Below are 15,972 nucleotides of genomic sequence, written 5' to 3' on the forward strand. Positions count from 1 at the left end.
TGGGGATTTAGGAATTTTGGGGATTTGGGATTTGGGGATGGGGATTTTGGGGGTTTGGGATTTGGGGATTTTGAGGTTTGGGGGTTTGGGATTTGGAGGTTTGGGATCCTTGAGGGTTTGGGATTTGGGGGTTGGATTTTGGGGATTTGGGGTTTTGGGGTTGGGATTCAGGAATTTTGGGGGTTTGGGATTTGAAATTTTGAGGATTTTGGAATTTGGGATTTGGGGATTTTGAGGATTTTTTCCCTGAAATTTCGGGAGGGGAAGGGGGCAGGGAGTGGTCCTGGGAATTCTGAGGTTTTGGGGATTTGGGGATTTGGGGATTTTTGGGATTGGGGATTTAGGAATTTTGGGGATTTGATTTTTGCAGATTTGGGGATTTTGGGGATTTGGGATTTTGCGATTTTGGTTTTTTCATATTTGGGAATTTTGGGGACTTGGGATTTTGGTTTTGGGATTTTTGGATTTTGGGGGTTTGGAGGTTTGGGATTCTTGAGGTTTTGGGATTTGGGGGGTTGGGATTTTGAGGGATTTGGGAATTTTGGGGGGCATTTGGGGTTTTGGGGTTTGGGATTCAGGAATTTTAGGGACTTGGGATTTTGAGGATTTGGGATTTTGAGGATTTGGGAATTTGAGGGATTTTTTTCCCTGAAATTCCAGGAGAGGAAGGGGGGGTGGTCCTGGGAATTTTGAGATTTTGGGTTTTTGGGATTTGGGGGATTTGGGGAATTTGGGGAATTTGGGATTTGGGGATTTTTGGGATTGGGGATTTAGGAATTTTGGGGATTTGATTTTTGCAGATTTGGGGATTTTGGGGATTTGGGATTTTGCGATTTTGGGTTTTGGTATTTTGGGCATTTTGGGGATTTGGGATTTTGGTTTTGGGATTTGAGAATTTTGGGATTTGGAGGTTTGGGATTCTTGAGGTTTTGGGGTTTGGGGATTTTGGGGGATTTGGCATTTGGGGTTTGGGATTGAGGAATTTTGGGGATTTGGGTTTTGGGGCGTTTGGGTCTTGGGATTTTGAGGATTTGGGATTTTGAGGACTTGGGAATTTGGGGGATTTTTTCCCCTGAAATTCCGGGAGGGGGGCAGGGGTGATCCTGGGGATTTTGAAATTTTGGGGTTTTGGGATTTGGGGAATTTGGGATTTTTGAGGTTTTCAGATTTGGGGGATTTGGGGGATTTGGGGTTTTGGGATTTGGAGGTGTGGGATTCTTGAGGTTTTGGGGTTTGGGGATTTGGGGGATTTGGGATTTTGGGGTTTCGGGATTTTTGGGGTGGAATTTGGGGGATTTTTGGGATTTTTTAGGATTTGGGCGTTTTGGGGATTTGGGGGTTTGGGATTTGGGGATTTGGGATTTTTGAGGTTTTGGGATTTGGGGGATTTTTTTTCCCTGACATTTCGGGAGGGGAACGGGGCAGGGAGTGATCCTGGGAATTTTGGGATTTTTGGGGTCTTGGGGAATTTGGGATTTGGGGATTTAGGAATTTTGGGGATTTTGGGTTTTTTCAGATTTGGGAATTTTGGGGACTTGGGATTGTGGTTTGGGGATTTTTTTGGGAATTTGGGATCTGGGAATTTGGGATTTTTGGGACATTTGGGGTTTTTTGGGGGTTGGGGTTTTGGGATTCTTGAGGTTTTGGGGTTTGGGAATTTGGGGGATTTGGGATTTTGGGGTTTCGGGATTTTTGGGGTGGAATTTGGGGGATTTTTGGGATTTTTTAGGATTTGGGCGTTTTGGGGATTTTGGGGGTTTGGGATTTGGGGATTTGGGATTTTTGTGGTTTTGGGATTTTGGGGATTTTTTTTCCCTGACATTTCGGGAGGGGAACGGGGCAGGGAGTGATCCTGGGAATTTTGGGATTTTTGGGGTCTTGGGGAATTTGGGATTTGGGGATTTAGGAATTTTGGGGATTTTGGGTTTTTTCAGATTTGGGAATTTTGGGGACTTGGGATTGTGGTTTGGGGATTTTTTTGGGAATTTGGGATCTGGGAATTTGGGATTTTTGGGACATTTGGGGTTTTTTGGGGGTTGGGGTTTTGGGATTCTTGAGGTTTTGGGGTTTGGGAATTTGGGGGATTTGGGATTTTGGGGTTTCGGGATTTTTGGGGTTGGAATTTTGGGGATTTTTGGGGATTTTTTAGGATTTGGGCGTTTTGAGGGTTTGGGATTTGGGGATTTGGGATTTTGGGGATTTTTTTTTCTCTGAAATTTCGGGAGGGGAAGGGGGCAGGGAGTGATCCTGGGAATTTTGGGATTTTGGGGTCTTGGGGAATTTGGGGTGTTTTGAATTGGGGATTTAGGAATTTTGGGGATTTGGGGTTTTGGGGGTTTGGGAAACTGGGGAATTTGGGATTTGGGGATTTTTGGGATTGGGGATTTAAGAATTTTGGGGATTTTGGTTTTTTCAGATTTGGGAATTTTGGGGACGTGGGATTTGGGGATTTTAGGGTTGGTATTTAGGGTGTTTGGGATTTTTGGTTTTTGGGTTTGGGGATTTGGGAATTTGAGATTCAGGAATTTTGGGATTGGGGATTCTGTAATTTTGGGGATTTGGGAGTTTTGGGGATTTTTTGTCCTGAAATTCCGGGAGGGGAAGGGGGCAGGGGCGGTCCTGGGAATTTTGAGATTTTGAGGTTTTGGGATTTGGGAAATTTTGGATTTGGGGATTTGGGGAATTTGGGATTTTTGAGGTTTTCAGATTTGAGGATTTTGGGGATTTGGGGAATTTGGGACTCGGGGTTTTGGAAATTTGGGGATTTGGGGTTTTGAGGTTTGGGATTTTTGAAGTTTTGGGATTTGGGGATTTTGGGAATTTTGGGGGGATTTGGGCATTTTGGGGTTTTGGGATTTTGGTTTTGGTAATTTTGGGGTTGGGATTTTGGGGGTTTGGGCATTTCGGGTTTGGGATTCAGAAATTTTGGGATTGGGGATTCCATAATTTTGGGGGTTGGGGATTTGGGGGTTTGGGGGTGAGAATTTGGAATTTGGGGAATTTGGGATTTTTTCCCCTGAAATTCCAGGAGGGGAAGGGGGGAGGGGCGGTCCTGGGAATTCTGAGATTTTGGGGTTTTGGGATTTGGGGATTTTTGGAATTGGGAATTTGGGGTTTTTTTCAGATTTGGAAATTCTGGGGACTTGGGATTTTGGGATTTTGGGATTTAGGGGTTTGGGATTTGGGAAATTTGGGGTTGGGATTTGAGGGATTTTGGGGATTTCTTGGGGGATTTGGGGGGGATTTGGGCATTTTGGGATTGGGAGATTTGGGACTTGGGGTTTGGGAATTTTTGGGATTTTGGGGATTTGGGATTCAGGAATTTGGGAAGGGAAGGAATTTGGGATTTGGGGATTTGGGAATTTCAGGAATGGATTTTGGGAATGGAATTTCGGATTTGGGGATTTCGGGTTTTGGGAAATTGAAGAGGGATTTTGGGAAGAGATGGGATCTTGGGAATTTGGGAATTTGGAGAAGGATTTGGGGGAGGGATTTTGGGAAGGGAAAGGAATTTGGGAACTGGAATTTGGGAATTTGGAAATTCGGGACTTTGGGAATTCAGGAATTTGGGAAGGGAAGGAATTCTGGAAAGGGAATTGAGAAATTGGGATTTTAGGAATTTGGGAATTTGGAGAGGGATTTTAAGAAGGGATTTTGGGAAGGGAAAGGAATTTGGGAACTGGGATTTGGGAATTTGAGAATTCAGGCACTTGGGAAAGGAATTGAGAATTTGGGATTTGGGAATTTGGAGAGGGATTTTGGGATGGGGATTTGGGAAGGGAAGGAATTTTGGGGAGGGAATTTGAGAACCTGGGGATTTGGGAACCTGGGAATTTGGGGATTTGGGATTTTGGGAACAGAATTTGAGATTTGGAAATTTGGGGGTTTTGCCTTTTGGGATTTGGGAAGGGAAGGAATTTTGGGAAGGGAATTTGGAGATTTGGGAATCATGCCTTGGAGCCAAGGCGGGAATGGGAGTGGGAAAGGGAAGGAAACGGGATCCAGATTCCCATGGGATGATCCCGATCCCATCGGGATCAGCTCCAACCCCTCTGAATTCCCATGGGATGATTCTGATCCCATGGGATTCACTCCAGGACCGCTGGATTCCCTTGGGATGACCCCAGTTCCCTTGGGATGTTCCCAATCCCATGGGATCCACTCCAACCCCTCGGGATCTCCCATTCCTGATCCCCACGGGATCTACCCCAGCCCCTCCGGATCCCCGTGGGATGATCCCAATTCCCTTGGGAGGATCCTGATCCCTTTGGGATCCACTCCATGCCCTTGGGATCCCCCATTCCCGGTCGCATGGGATCCACTCCAGCCCCCCTGGATTCCCATGGGAAGATCCCAATTCCCTTGGGTTGTTCCCGATCCCTTTGGGATCCATGTGATGCCCTCAGGATCTCCCAATTTCTGCTCCCTTTGGGATCAGCTCCGGCCCCTCTGAATTCCCACGGGATGATCCCAAATCCCTTGGGATGATCCCCATCCCTTTGGGATCCACTCCAGGCCCTCTGGATTCCCTTGGGATGATCCCAATTCCCTTGGCACGATCCCAATTCCCTTGGCACGACCCCAATTCCCTTGGGACGATCCCAATTCCCTTGGGATGATCCTGATCCCATGGGATCCACTCCAGCCCCACTGGATTCCCTTGGGACGACCCCAATTCCCTTGGGACGACCCCAAATCCCTTGGGCCGATCCCGATCCCATGGGATCCCCCGGGATCCCCCGCTGCGGTTCCAGGTCAGCGGCCAATCGGGGGTGAGGTTCCGGAACTGGGCGGGCACCTACGGATCCTGCCCGGAGCTCTTCTTCCGGCCCCGCTCCCTGCACGAGGTCCGCCAGGTACGGACGCGGGAAACGGGAAAAAATCCCCCAAAAATCGGGAATTCCAACGGGAAAAAATCCCCCAACATCGGGAATTCCAACGGGAAAAATAAGGAAAAATCGGGAATTCCAACGGGAAAAAATCCCCCAAAAATCGGGAATTCCAACGGGAAAAATAAGGAAAAATCGGGAATTCCAACGGGAAAAATAAGGAAAAATCGGGAATTCCAACGGGAAAAATCGGGAATTCCAACAGGAAGAATCACTGGGAACGTCCCGGGAAAAATGGTCCTAAAAAAACAGGAATATAAAAAAAAAACCCAACATCCAAAACCACCAGGAATGACCCAAAAAATTATTCCAAAACATCGGGAATGTCCCCAAAAAAATGATCCTAAACCAGCAGGAATATCCCAAAAAACCCATCTCCAAAACTGGGAATGTCCCCAAAAAAATTTATTAAAACTTTGGGAATATTCCAAAAATCCATCCCAAACTACCAGGAATATCCTGAAAAACCCATCCAGGGAATATTTTCCCCCTTTTCCCAATGGAATTTCTGGGTTTTTCCCATTGGAATTCCTGATTTTTCCCATTGGAATTCCAGATTTTTCATGTGGGAATTCCTGGTTTTTCCCATTGGAATTCCCGGGGTTTTTTCCCTGCTGGAATTCCCAAATTTTCCTCTTTTTTTTTCTGATTTTTCCCATTGTGACTCCTGGTTTTTTTCCCCCGTCAGAATTCCTGATTTTTCCCCATTAGAATTCCCAATTTTTCCCATTGGAATTCCTGATTTTTCCTCATTTTTTCCACAATTTTTCCCATTGGAATTCCCAGGGTTTTTTTCCCTGTTTTTTCCCATTGGAATTCCCAATTTTTCCTCATTTTTTTCCTGATTTTTCCAAATTTTTCCCATTAGAACTCCTGGGTTTTTCCCCATTGTGGCGGGTGGCGGAACCCAAGAGGATTTTTTGGATATTCCCGAAGTTTTTTGTGGTGAATTTTTTGTTCATTCCCGGTGGTTTTTGGGTGGATTTTTTGCTCATTCCCGGTGGTTTTGGGGTGGATTTTTGGTTCATTCCCGGAGTTTTTGGGGGTGGATTTTTTGTTCATTCCCGAAGCTTTTTGGGGTGGATTTTTTGTTCATTCTTGGTGGGATTTGGGTGGATTTTTTGCTAATTCCTGCTGGTTTTGGGGTGGATTTTTTTGTTCATTCCCTGGTTCATTCTCGGTGTTTTTCTGGCAGATCCTGGATGAGTTTTTTATTCATTCCTGGTGGTTTTGGGGTGGATTTTTCTGTTCATTCCCGGTGGTTTTGGGTGTTTTTCTGTTCATGCTCGGTGGTTTTGAGGTGGAATTTTTTGTTCATTCCTGGTAGGTTTGGGGTGGATTTTTTGTTCATTCCCGCTGGTTTTGAGGTGGATTTTTGGTACATTCCCGGTGTTTTTTGGGGGGTCTATTTTTTGTTAATTCACGGTGGTTTTGGGGTGTTCATTTGTTAATTCCCAGTGATTTTGAGCTGGATTTTTTCATTCCTGGTGGTTTTAGGGTGGGGTTTTGTTCATTCCTGGTGGGTTTGGGGTGGATTTTTTGTTCATTCCCACTGGTTTTGGGCTGGATTTTTGTTCATTCCCGGTGTTTTCCGGCAGATCCTGAATGGGTTTTTTGTTCATTCCCGGTGGTTTTGGGGTGTTTTTTGTTCATTCCCAGTGTTTTTCTGGCAGATCCTGAATGGGTTTTTTGCTCGTTCCCGGTGTTTTTGGGGTGGGTTTTTTGTTAATTCCTGGTGGATTTTTTGGATATTCCCGAAGTTTTTTGGGGTGGATTTTTTGTTCATTCTCGGTGGTTTTGGGGTGGAATTTTTGTACATTCCCGGTGGTTTTGGGGTGCATTTTTTGTTCATTCCCAGTGTTTTTTGGGTGGTTTTTTTGCTCATTCCTGGTGGTTTTGGGGTGGATTTTTCGTTTATTCTTGATGGTTTTGGGCTGGATTTTTTGTTCATTCCCGATGTTTTTTGGGGCAGATTTTTTTGTTCATTCCCGGTGGTTTTGGGGTGGATTTTTTGCTCATTCCCGGTGGTTTTGGGGTGGATTTTTTGCTCATTCCCGGTGGTTTTGGGGTGGATTTTTTGCTCATTCCCAGTGTTTTTCTGGCAGATTTTTTGCTCATTCCCGGTGGTTTTGGGGTGGATTTTTTGCTCATTCCCGGTGGTTTTGGGGTGGATTTTTTGCTCATTCCCGGTGGTTTTGGGGTGGATTTTTTGCTCATTCCCGGTGGTTTTGGGGTGGATTTTTTGCTCATTCCCGGTGGTTTTGGGGTGGATTTTTTGCTCATTCCCAGTGTTTTTCTGGCAGATCCTGAATGAGTTTTTTGTTCATTCCTGGTCGTTTTGGAGTGGATTTTTGGTTCATTCCCAGTGGTTTTGGGGTGGATTTTTTGTTCATTCCCACTGGTTTTGGGCTGGATTTTTGTTCATTCCCGGTGTTTTCCGGCAGATCCTGAATGGGTTTTTTGTTCATTCCCGGTGGTTTTGGGGTGTTTTTTGTTCATTCCCAGTGTTTTTCTGGCAGATCCTGAATGGGTTTTTTGCTCGTTCCCGGTGTTTTTGGGGTGGGTTTTTTGTTAATTCCTGGTGGATTTTTTGGATATTCCCGAAGTTTTTTGGGGTGGATTTTTTGTTCATTCTCGGTGGTTTTGGGGTGGAATTTTTGTACATTCCCGGTGGTTTTGGGGTGCATTTTTTGTTCATTCCCAGTGTTTTTTGGGTGGTTTTTTTGCTCATTCCTGGTGGTTTTGGGGTGGATTTTTTGTTTATTCTTGATGGTTTTGGGCTGGATTTTTTGTTCATTCCCGATGTTTTTTGGGGCAGATTTTTTTGTTCATTCCCGGTGGTTTTGGGGTGGATTTTTTGCTCATTCCCGGTGGTTTTGGGGTGGATTTTTTGCTCATTCCCAGTGTTTTTCTGGCAGATCCTGAATGAGTTTTTTGTTCATTCCTGGTCGTTTTGGAGTGGATTTTTGGTTCATTCCCAGTGGTTTTGGGGTGGATTTTTTGTTCATTCTTGATGGTTTTTGGGTGGTTTTTTTTTGTTCATTCCTGGTGGTTTTGGGGGGGATTTTTTGGATTTTCCTGGTAGTTTTGGGGTAGGTTTATTGTCAATTACCGATGGTTTTGGGCTGGATTTTTTGTTCATTCCCGAAGCTTTTTGGGGTGGATTTTTTGTTCATTCTTGGTGGGATTTGGGTGGTTTTTTTGCTAATTCCTGCTGGTTTTGGGGTGGATTTTTTTGTTCATTCCCGCTGGATTTTTTGGATATTCCTGATGGTTTTTGGGGTGGATTTTTGGTTCATTCCTGGTGTTTTGGGGGTAGATTTTTAGTTCATTCCCAGTATTTTGGGGTCGATTGTTTTGTTCATTCCTGGTGGTTTAGGGGTGGATTTTTGGTTCATTCCTGGTTTTTTTGGGCTGTTTTTTTGTTCATTCCTGGTGTTTTTGCTGTGGGTTTTTTGTTCATTCTCGGTGGTTTTTGGGGTGGATTTTTGATTCATTCTCGGTGTTTTTCTGGCAGATCCTGGATGATTTTTTTATTCATTCCTGGTGGTTTTGGGGTGGATTTTTCTGTTCATTCCCGGTGGTTTTGGGTGTTTTTCTGTTCATTCTCGGTGGTTTTAATGCTGCTGGCCAAGTGAGCGGGATTGGAAACGGGAATGGGATCGGGAATGGGAGTGGGAATGGGATTGGAAATGAGAATGAGAATGGGAATGGGATCGGGATCGGGAATGGGATTGGGAATGGGATCGGGAATGGGAATGGCATGGCGCTGGCCAAGTGAGCAGGAATGGGAACGGGATTGGGAATGGGAACGGCATGGCCCAGGCCAAGTGAGAGGGAACCGGAACGGGATCGGGATCAGGAATGCAAATAGGAATGGGAATAAGAATGGGAATGGGATCGGGATTGGGCATGGGAACGGGAATGGGAATGGGAACAGCTTGGCCCTGGCCAGGTGAGTGGGAACGGGATGGGAAGGGGGTCAGGATCGAGAATGGGGTTGGGAATGGGAACAGGATTGGGAATGGGATCAGGAATGGGGATGGGACGGGGATGGGATTGGGAACCAGAATGGGAACGGCAGGGCCCTGGCCAAGTGAGCGGGTCAGGAATGGGATCGGGAACGGGAATGGGATCAGGATCAGAATGAGGATTAGGATTGGGATTGGGAATGGGATCGGGATCAAGAATGGCATTGGAGTCGGGATTGGGAACGGGGTCAGGATTGGGATTGGGATGGGCATGGGGTCAGGAATGGGATTGGGATCTGGAATGGGGATGGGAGTGGGATGGGGGATGGAATCAGGATTGGGATTGGGTTTGGGAGTGGCATGGGGATGGGAATAACAATGGGAATGGGATCAAGATTAGGATTGGGATCAGGAATGGGATTGGGAATAGGGTCAAGAATGGGATTGGGATTTGGAAAGGGGTCAGGACTGAGACTGGGATAGGGAATGGGATCGGGATCAGGAATGGGAATGGGATTGGGATATGGATTGGGATTGGGAATGGGATCAGAGTTGGAATCGGGAATGGGAATGGGAATGGGAATGGGAATGGGATTGGGAATAGGATTGGGATCAGGAGTGGGAATGGGAATGGGAATGGGGATGGGAATGGGAATGGGAATGGGAATGGGAATGGGAATGGGAATGGGAATGGGATGGGAATGGGGATGGGAATGGGAATGGGAATGGAGATGGGAATGGGAATGGGAATGGGAATGGGAATGGGAATGGGAATGGGAGTGGGAGTGGGAATGGGAATGGGAATGGGAACGGGAACGGGAATGGGAATGGGAATGGGAATGGGACATGGATCCAGGTGGGATTGAGAGCCAGGAATGGATCCAGGTAGGATCAGAATGGATCTGGAATGGATCCAGGTGGGATTGGGAACAGGAATGGGAATGGGAATGGGAATGGGAATGGGAATGGGAATGGGAATGGTTCCAGGTGGGATTGAGAGCCAGGAATGGATCCGGGTAGGATCAGGAATGGATCAGGAATGGATCCAAGTGGGATTTGGGAACAGGAATGGGAATGGGAACGGGGATGGGAACAGGAATGGGAATGGGGTCAGGGTCGGAATTGGGAATGGGATTGGGATTGGGAATGGGATCAGGATCGGGGATGGGGATTGGGAATGGGAATGGGAATGGGAATGGGAATGGGAATGGGAATGGGATGGGAATGGGATGGGAATAAGAATGAGAATGGGATGTGGATCCAGGTGGGATTGAGAGCCAGGAATGGATCCAGGTGGGCTCAGGATCTGGGAATGGATCCAGGTGGGATCGGGAATGGATCCAGGGCGGATCCAAAGCTGGGAATCCTCACCCCGAGCTGTCCCCGCTCCCAGTTTAGGAGCCGTGTCCGAGGTGACGGCGGCCGGAGTCATCGGCACCGGGACCCACAACACCGGGATCGAGCACGGAATCCTGCCCACCCAGGTGGGATCCCTGCTGGGAATTCTGGGAATCCCAAATCTGGGAATCCTCCAATACGCCTCCGAAATCCACGCGGGGATTGCAGGGATGGAGACGGAGAAGGGAATCCTGGGAATATTCCAGAGCTTGGAGAAACTGGGATGGTGGAATTCCATGGAATGGGAGTGTCCAACCAAAATTATCTTCAAAAAGTTTTTTTAGAAAATCCTCAAAAAATAATTTTTAAAAATCCCCAAATTATCCCCAAAAAATCCTCCCCCCCCCCAAAAAAATCCAAAAAGAAATTCCCAAAAAGAAAAAAAAAAACAGGAAAAAAACCCCCTGAAAAAATTCACAGACTTTCCTCAGGAATTTCCTCAGGAATCAGGAAAAACTCTGGGAATTCCCATTCAGAATTGAGGAAAAAGTCTGGGAATTCCTGTGCAGAATTTCCTTGGGAATGAGGAAAAAAATCCTGGAATTGCCACCAGGAATTTCCTGGGGAATGAGGGAAAAAACTCTGGGAATTCCCGCTCAGAATTGAGGAAAAGGTCTGGGAATTCCTAACAGGAATTTCCTTAGGAATGAGGGAAAAAATCCTGGAATTCCTGCCAGGAATTTCCTCAGGAATCAGGAAAAAGCGCTGGGAATTCCCGCTCACAATTTCCTCAGGAAGGAAGGAAAAAAAATACTGGAATTTTCTCGGGTATGAGGAAAAATTCCTGGAATTCCCATCAGGAATTTCCTTGGGAAGGAGGGAAAAACTTGGAATTCCTGTCTGGAATTTCCTCAGGAATGGGGGAAAATTCCCGGAATTCCGTCTGTGTGAGGTCGCCTCCCCTCCACCCTCACCCAGGTACGCAATTCCCAAAATTCCCAACATTTGCACAGGAATGGGGAAAAAATTCCTGGAATTTCCTCAGGAATTTCCACAGGAATTAGGAAAAAACTCTGGGAATTCCTGCTCGCAATTTCTTCCGGAAGGAGGGAAAAAAATATTGGAATTTCCTCAGGAATGGGGAAAAATTTCTGGAAGTTTTTGAGAATGAGGGAAAAAAATTCCTGGAGTTTCCTTGGGAATGAGGGAAAAAACTCTGGGAATTCCTCTCAGAATTCCCTTGGGAATGAGGAAAAATTCACAGACTTTCCTCAGGAATTTCCTCAGGAATTCCCTCAGGAATTCCCTCAGGAATCAGGAAAAAACTCTGGGAATTCCCACTCAGAATTGAGGAAAAAGTCTGGGAATTCCTGCGCAGAATTTCCTTGGGAATGAGGGAAAAATTCCTGGAATTTCCTTGGGAATTTCCTCAAGAATGGGGAAAATTCTGGGAATTTCCTCAGAAATTTCCTCAAGAATCAGGAAAAAACTCCCAGAATTTCCTTGGGAATGGGGGGAAAATTCCTGGAATTCTGGTTGGAAATTTTCTCAGGATGGGGAAAAAACTCCGGGAATTCCCACTCCCATCTCAGATTTCTCCCCTTGGAACTTCCTCGGGAAGGAGGGAAAAAAATTCCTGGAATTTCCTCAGGAATGATGAAAATTCCCCCAGTTCTGGCTGTGCAAGGTCACCTTCCCCTCCTCCCTCAGACTCCTCAAATTCCTGGGATTTTCCGTCATTTTCTCAGGAATGAGGGAATTTCCTGGATCCTTTCCCACTTTCCTGAAATCCTTTCTCACTTTTCCTCCATCCTCCGGAGTTTTCCCCAAATCCTTTCCCACATTCCCGAAATCCTTTCCCACTTTTCCTGCCTCTCCCATCCCTTTCCCTCCATCCATTCCCACTTTTTTTCCATCCTTTCCCACATTTTCCATCCTTTCCCACATTCCCTAAATCCCTTCCCACTTTCCCTAAATGCTTTCCTACTTTTCCATAAATCCTTTCCCACTTTTCCTCCATCCTCCGGAGTTTTCCCCAAATCCTTTCCCACATTCCCGAAATCCTTTCCCACTTTTCCTGCCTCTCCCATCCCTTTCCCTCCATCCATTCCCACTTTTTTTCCATCCTTTCCCACATTTTCCATCCTTTCCCACATTCCCTAAATCCCTTCCCACTTTCCCTAAATGCTTTCCTACTTTTCCATAAATCCTTTCCCACTTTTCCTCCATCCTCCGGAGTTTTCCCCAAATCCTTTCCCACATTCCTGAAATCCTTTCCCACATTTTCCCCAAATCCTTTCCCACATTCCCTGGATCCTTTCCCACATTCCCTGAAATCCTTTCCCACATTCCCGAAATCCTTTCCCACTTTTCCTGCCTCTCCCAACCCAATCCCTCCATCATTCCCACCTTTTTCCATCCTTTCCATCCTTCCCATAAATCCTTTCCCACATTCCCTGGGTTCTTTCCCCCCTTTTCCCAAAATCCTTTCCCACTTTTCCCCCATCCTCCAGGACGTTCCCTCCATCCTTTCCCACATTCCCTGGATATTTTCCCTTTCCCCTCCATCCTTTCCCATTTTCCCCCATCCTCCAGGATTTCCCCTCCATCCTTTCCCACATTCCCTGGATCTTTTCCCTTTTCCCCTTCATTCTTTTCCCACTTTTCCTGCTTCTCCCAGCCCTTTCCCTCCATCCATTCCCACCTTTTTCCACCCTTTCCATCCTTTCCCTGAATGCTTTCCCTTTCCCATAAATCCTTTCCCACATTCCCTGGATTATTTTCCCTTTTTTCTCCACCTTTCCCACATTCCCTGGATCCTTTTTCCCACTGCCCTGATTTTCAAACCCATTCCCTGGATTCTTTCCCCCCTTTTCCCAAAATCCTTTCCCACTTTTCCCCCATCCTTCAGGATTTTCCCTCCATCCTTTCCCACATTCCCAGGATCTTTTCCCATTTTTCCTTCATCCTTTTACCAATTTTCCTGCCTCTCCCACCCCAATCCCTCCATCCATTCCCACCTTTTTCCATCCTTTCCCTAAATTCTTCCCCTTTCCCTTTAAACCTTTCCCACATTCCCTGGATCATTTCCCCCCTTTTCCCAAAATAATTTCCCGCCTTCCCTGAATCTTCCAGGATTTTCCCTCCATCCTTTCCCAGATTCCCTGGATCCTTTTCCCTCTCTCCTGCATTTCCCAAACCATTCCCCGCATCCTCTCCCACATTCCCAAAATCCTTTCCCACCTTCCCTGAATCTTTTCCCATTTTCCCTTCATCCTTTCCCGCTTTTCCTGCCTCTCCCANNNNCACAGGAATTAGGAAAAAACTCTGGGAATTCCTGCTCGCAATTTCTTCCGGAAGGAGGGAAAAAAATATTGGAATTTCCTCAGGAATGGGGAAAAATTTCTGGAAGTTTTTGAGAATGAGGGAAAAAAATTCCTGGAGTTTCCTTGGGAATGAGGGAAAAAACTCTGGGAATTCCTCTCAGAATTCCCTTGGGAATGAGGAAAAATTCACAGACTTTCCTCAGGAATTTCCTCAGGAATCAGGAAAAAACTCTGGGAATTCCCGCTCGCAATTTCTCCCGGAAGGAGGGAAAAAAATATTGGAATTTCCTCAGGAATGGGGAAAAATTTCTGGAAGTTTTTGAGAATGAGGGAAAAAAATTCCTGGAGTTTCCTTGGGAATGAGGGAAAAAACTCTGGGAATTCCTCTCAGAATTCCCTTGGGAATGAGGAAAAATTCACAGACTTTCCTCAGGAATTTCCTCAGGAATTCCCTCAGGAATTCCCTCAGGAATCAGGAAAAAACTCTGGGAATTCCCACTCAGAATTGAGGAAAAAGTCTGGGAATTCCTGCACAGAATTTCCTTGGGAATGAGGGAAAAATTCCTGGAATTTCCTTGGGAATTTCCTCAAGAATGGGGAAAATTCTGGGAATTTCCTCAGAAATTTCCTCAAGAATCAGGAAAAAACTCCCAGAATTTCCTTGGGAATGGGGGGAAAATTCCTGGAATTCTGGTTGGAAATTTTCTCAGGATGGGGGAAAAAACTCCGGGAATTCCCACTCCCATCTCAGATTTCTCCCCTTGGAACTTCCTCGGGAAGGAGGGAAAAAAATTCCTGGAATTTCCTCAGGAATGATGAAAATTCCCCCAGTTCTGGCTGTGCAAGGTCACCTTCCCCTCCTCCCTCAGACTCCTCAAATTCCTGGGATTTTCCGTCATTTTCTCAGGAATGAGGGAATTTCCTGGATCCTTTCCCACTTTCCTGAAATCCTTTCTCACTTTTCCTCCATCCTCCGGAGTTTTCCCCAAATCCTTTCCCACATTCCCGAAATCCTTTCCCACTTTTCCTGCCTCTCCCATCCCTTTCCCTCCATCCATTCCCACTTTTTTCCCATCCTTTCCCACATTTTCCATCCTTTCCCACATTCCCTAAATCCCTTCCTACTTTCCCTAAATGCTTTCCTACTTTTCCATAAATCCTTTCCCACTTTTCCTCCATCCTCCGGAGTTTTCCCCAAATCCTTTCCCACATTCCCTGAAATCCTTTCCCACATTCCCAAAATCCTTTCCCACATTCCCTGAAATCCTTTCCCACATTCCCTGGATCCTTTCCCACATTCCCTGGATCCTTTCCCACATTCCCTGGATCCTTTCCCACTTTTCCTGCCTTTCCCACCCCTTTCCCTGCAGCATTCCCACCTTTTCCCTTCCTTTCCCACTTTCTCCTGAAATCCTTTCCCACTTTTCCCCCATCCTCCAGGATTTTCCCTCCATCCTTTCCCACATTCCCTGGATCTTTTCCCTTTTCCCCTTCATTCTTTTCCCACTTTTCCTGCTTCTCCCAGCCCTTTCCCTCCATCCATTCCCACCTTTTTCCACCCTTTCCATCCTTTCCCTGAATGCTTTCCCTTTCCCATAAATCCTTTCCCACATTCCCTGGATTATTTTCCCTTTTTTCTCCACCTTTCCCACATTCCCTGGATCCTTTTTCCCACTGCCCTGATTTTTCAAACCCATTCCCTGGATTCTTTCCCCCCTTTTCCCAAAATCCTTTCCCACTTTTCCCCCATCCTCCAGGATTTTCCCTCCATCCTTTCCCACATTCCCTGGATCCTTTTCCCTCTCTCCTGCATTTCCCAAACCATTCCCCGCATCCTCTCCCACATTCCCAAAATCCTTTCCCACCTTCCCTGAATCTTTTCCCATTTTCCCTTCATCCTTTCCCGCTTTTCCTGCCTCTCCCACCCCAATCCCTCCATCCATTCCCACCTTTTTCCATCCTTTCCCTAAATTCTTTCCCTTTCCCTTAAATCCTTTCCCACATTCCCTGGGTCCTTTCCCCTCTCTCCTGCATTTTCCAACCCATTCCCTGGATCCTCTCCCACATTCCCAAAATCCTTTCCCACCTTCCCTGAATCCTCCAGGATTTTCCCTCCATGCTTTCCCACATTCCCTGGATCTTTTCCCATTTTTCCTTCATCCTTTTCCCACTTTTCCTCCCTGCATTTTCCAACCCTTTCCCTGCATCCTCTCCCACTTTTCCTGCCCCTTCCTGCACCTCCCTGGATCCTTTCCCACATTCCCAAAACCCTTTCCCGCTTTTCCTGCATCTCCCAACCCAATCCCTCCACCCTTTCCCACACTCCTGAAATCCTTTCCCACTTTTCCTAAGCCCTCCAGGAATTTTCCTCCATGGTTTCCCACATTCCCTGGATCCTTTCCCACATTCCCTGAAATCCTTTCCCACATTCCCTGGATCCTTTCCCAC

At 46.4% G+C, this 15,972-nt stretch overlaps 1 protein-coding gene across 1 annotated transcript in view; it reads left to right on the top strand.

Moving 5' to 3' along the window:
- The first annotated feature begins 8,705 nt into the window (after window positions 1-8,705).
- Window positions 8,706-15,972, top strand: part of LOC120510390 (L-gulonolactone oxidase-like) — a 24,011-nt gene continuing 16,744 nt past the window's right edge. The window contains exons 1-3 of the mRNA XM_039726193.1: window positions 8,706-8,719; window positions 10,254-10,470; window positions 11,865-11,933. Coding sequence (XP_039582127.1) covers window positions 8,706-8,719; window positions 10,254-10,470; window positions 11,865-11,933 — 300 coding nt within the window. The remainder of the gene's footprint in view (window positions 8,720-10,253; window positions 10,471-11,864; window positions 11,934-15,972) is intronic.

This window comes from Passer montanus, unplaced genomic scaffold, assembly GCF_014805655.1.
Source record: "Passer montanus isolate IOZ18808 unplaced genomic scaffold, ASM1480565v1 scaffold571, whole genome shotgun sequence".
Taxonomy (NCBI): domain Eukaryota; kingdom Metazoa; phylum Chordata; class Aves; order Passeriformes; family Passeridae; genus Passer; species Passer montanus.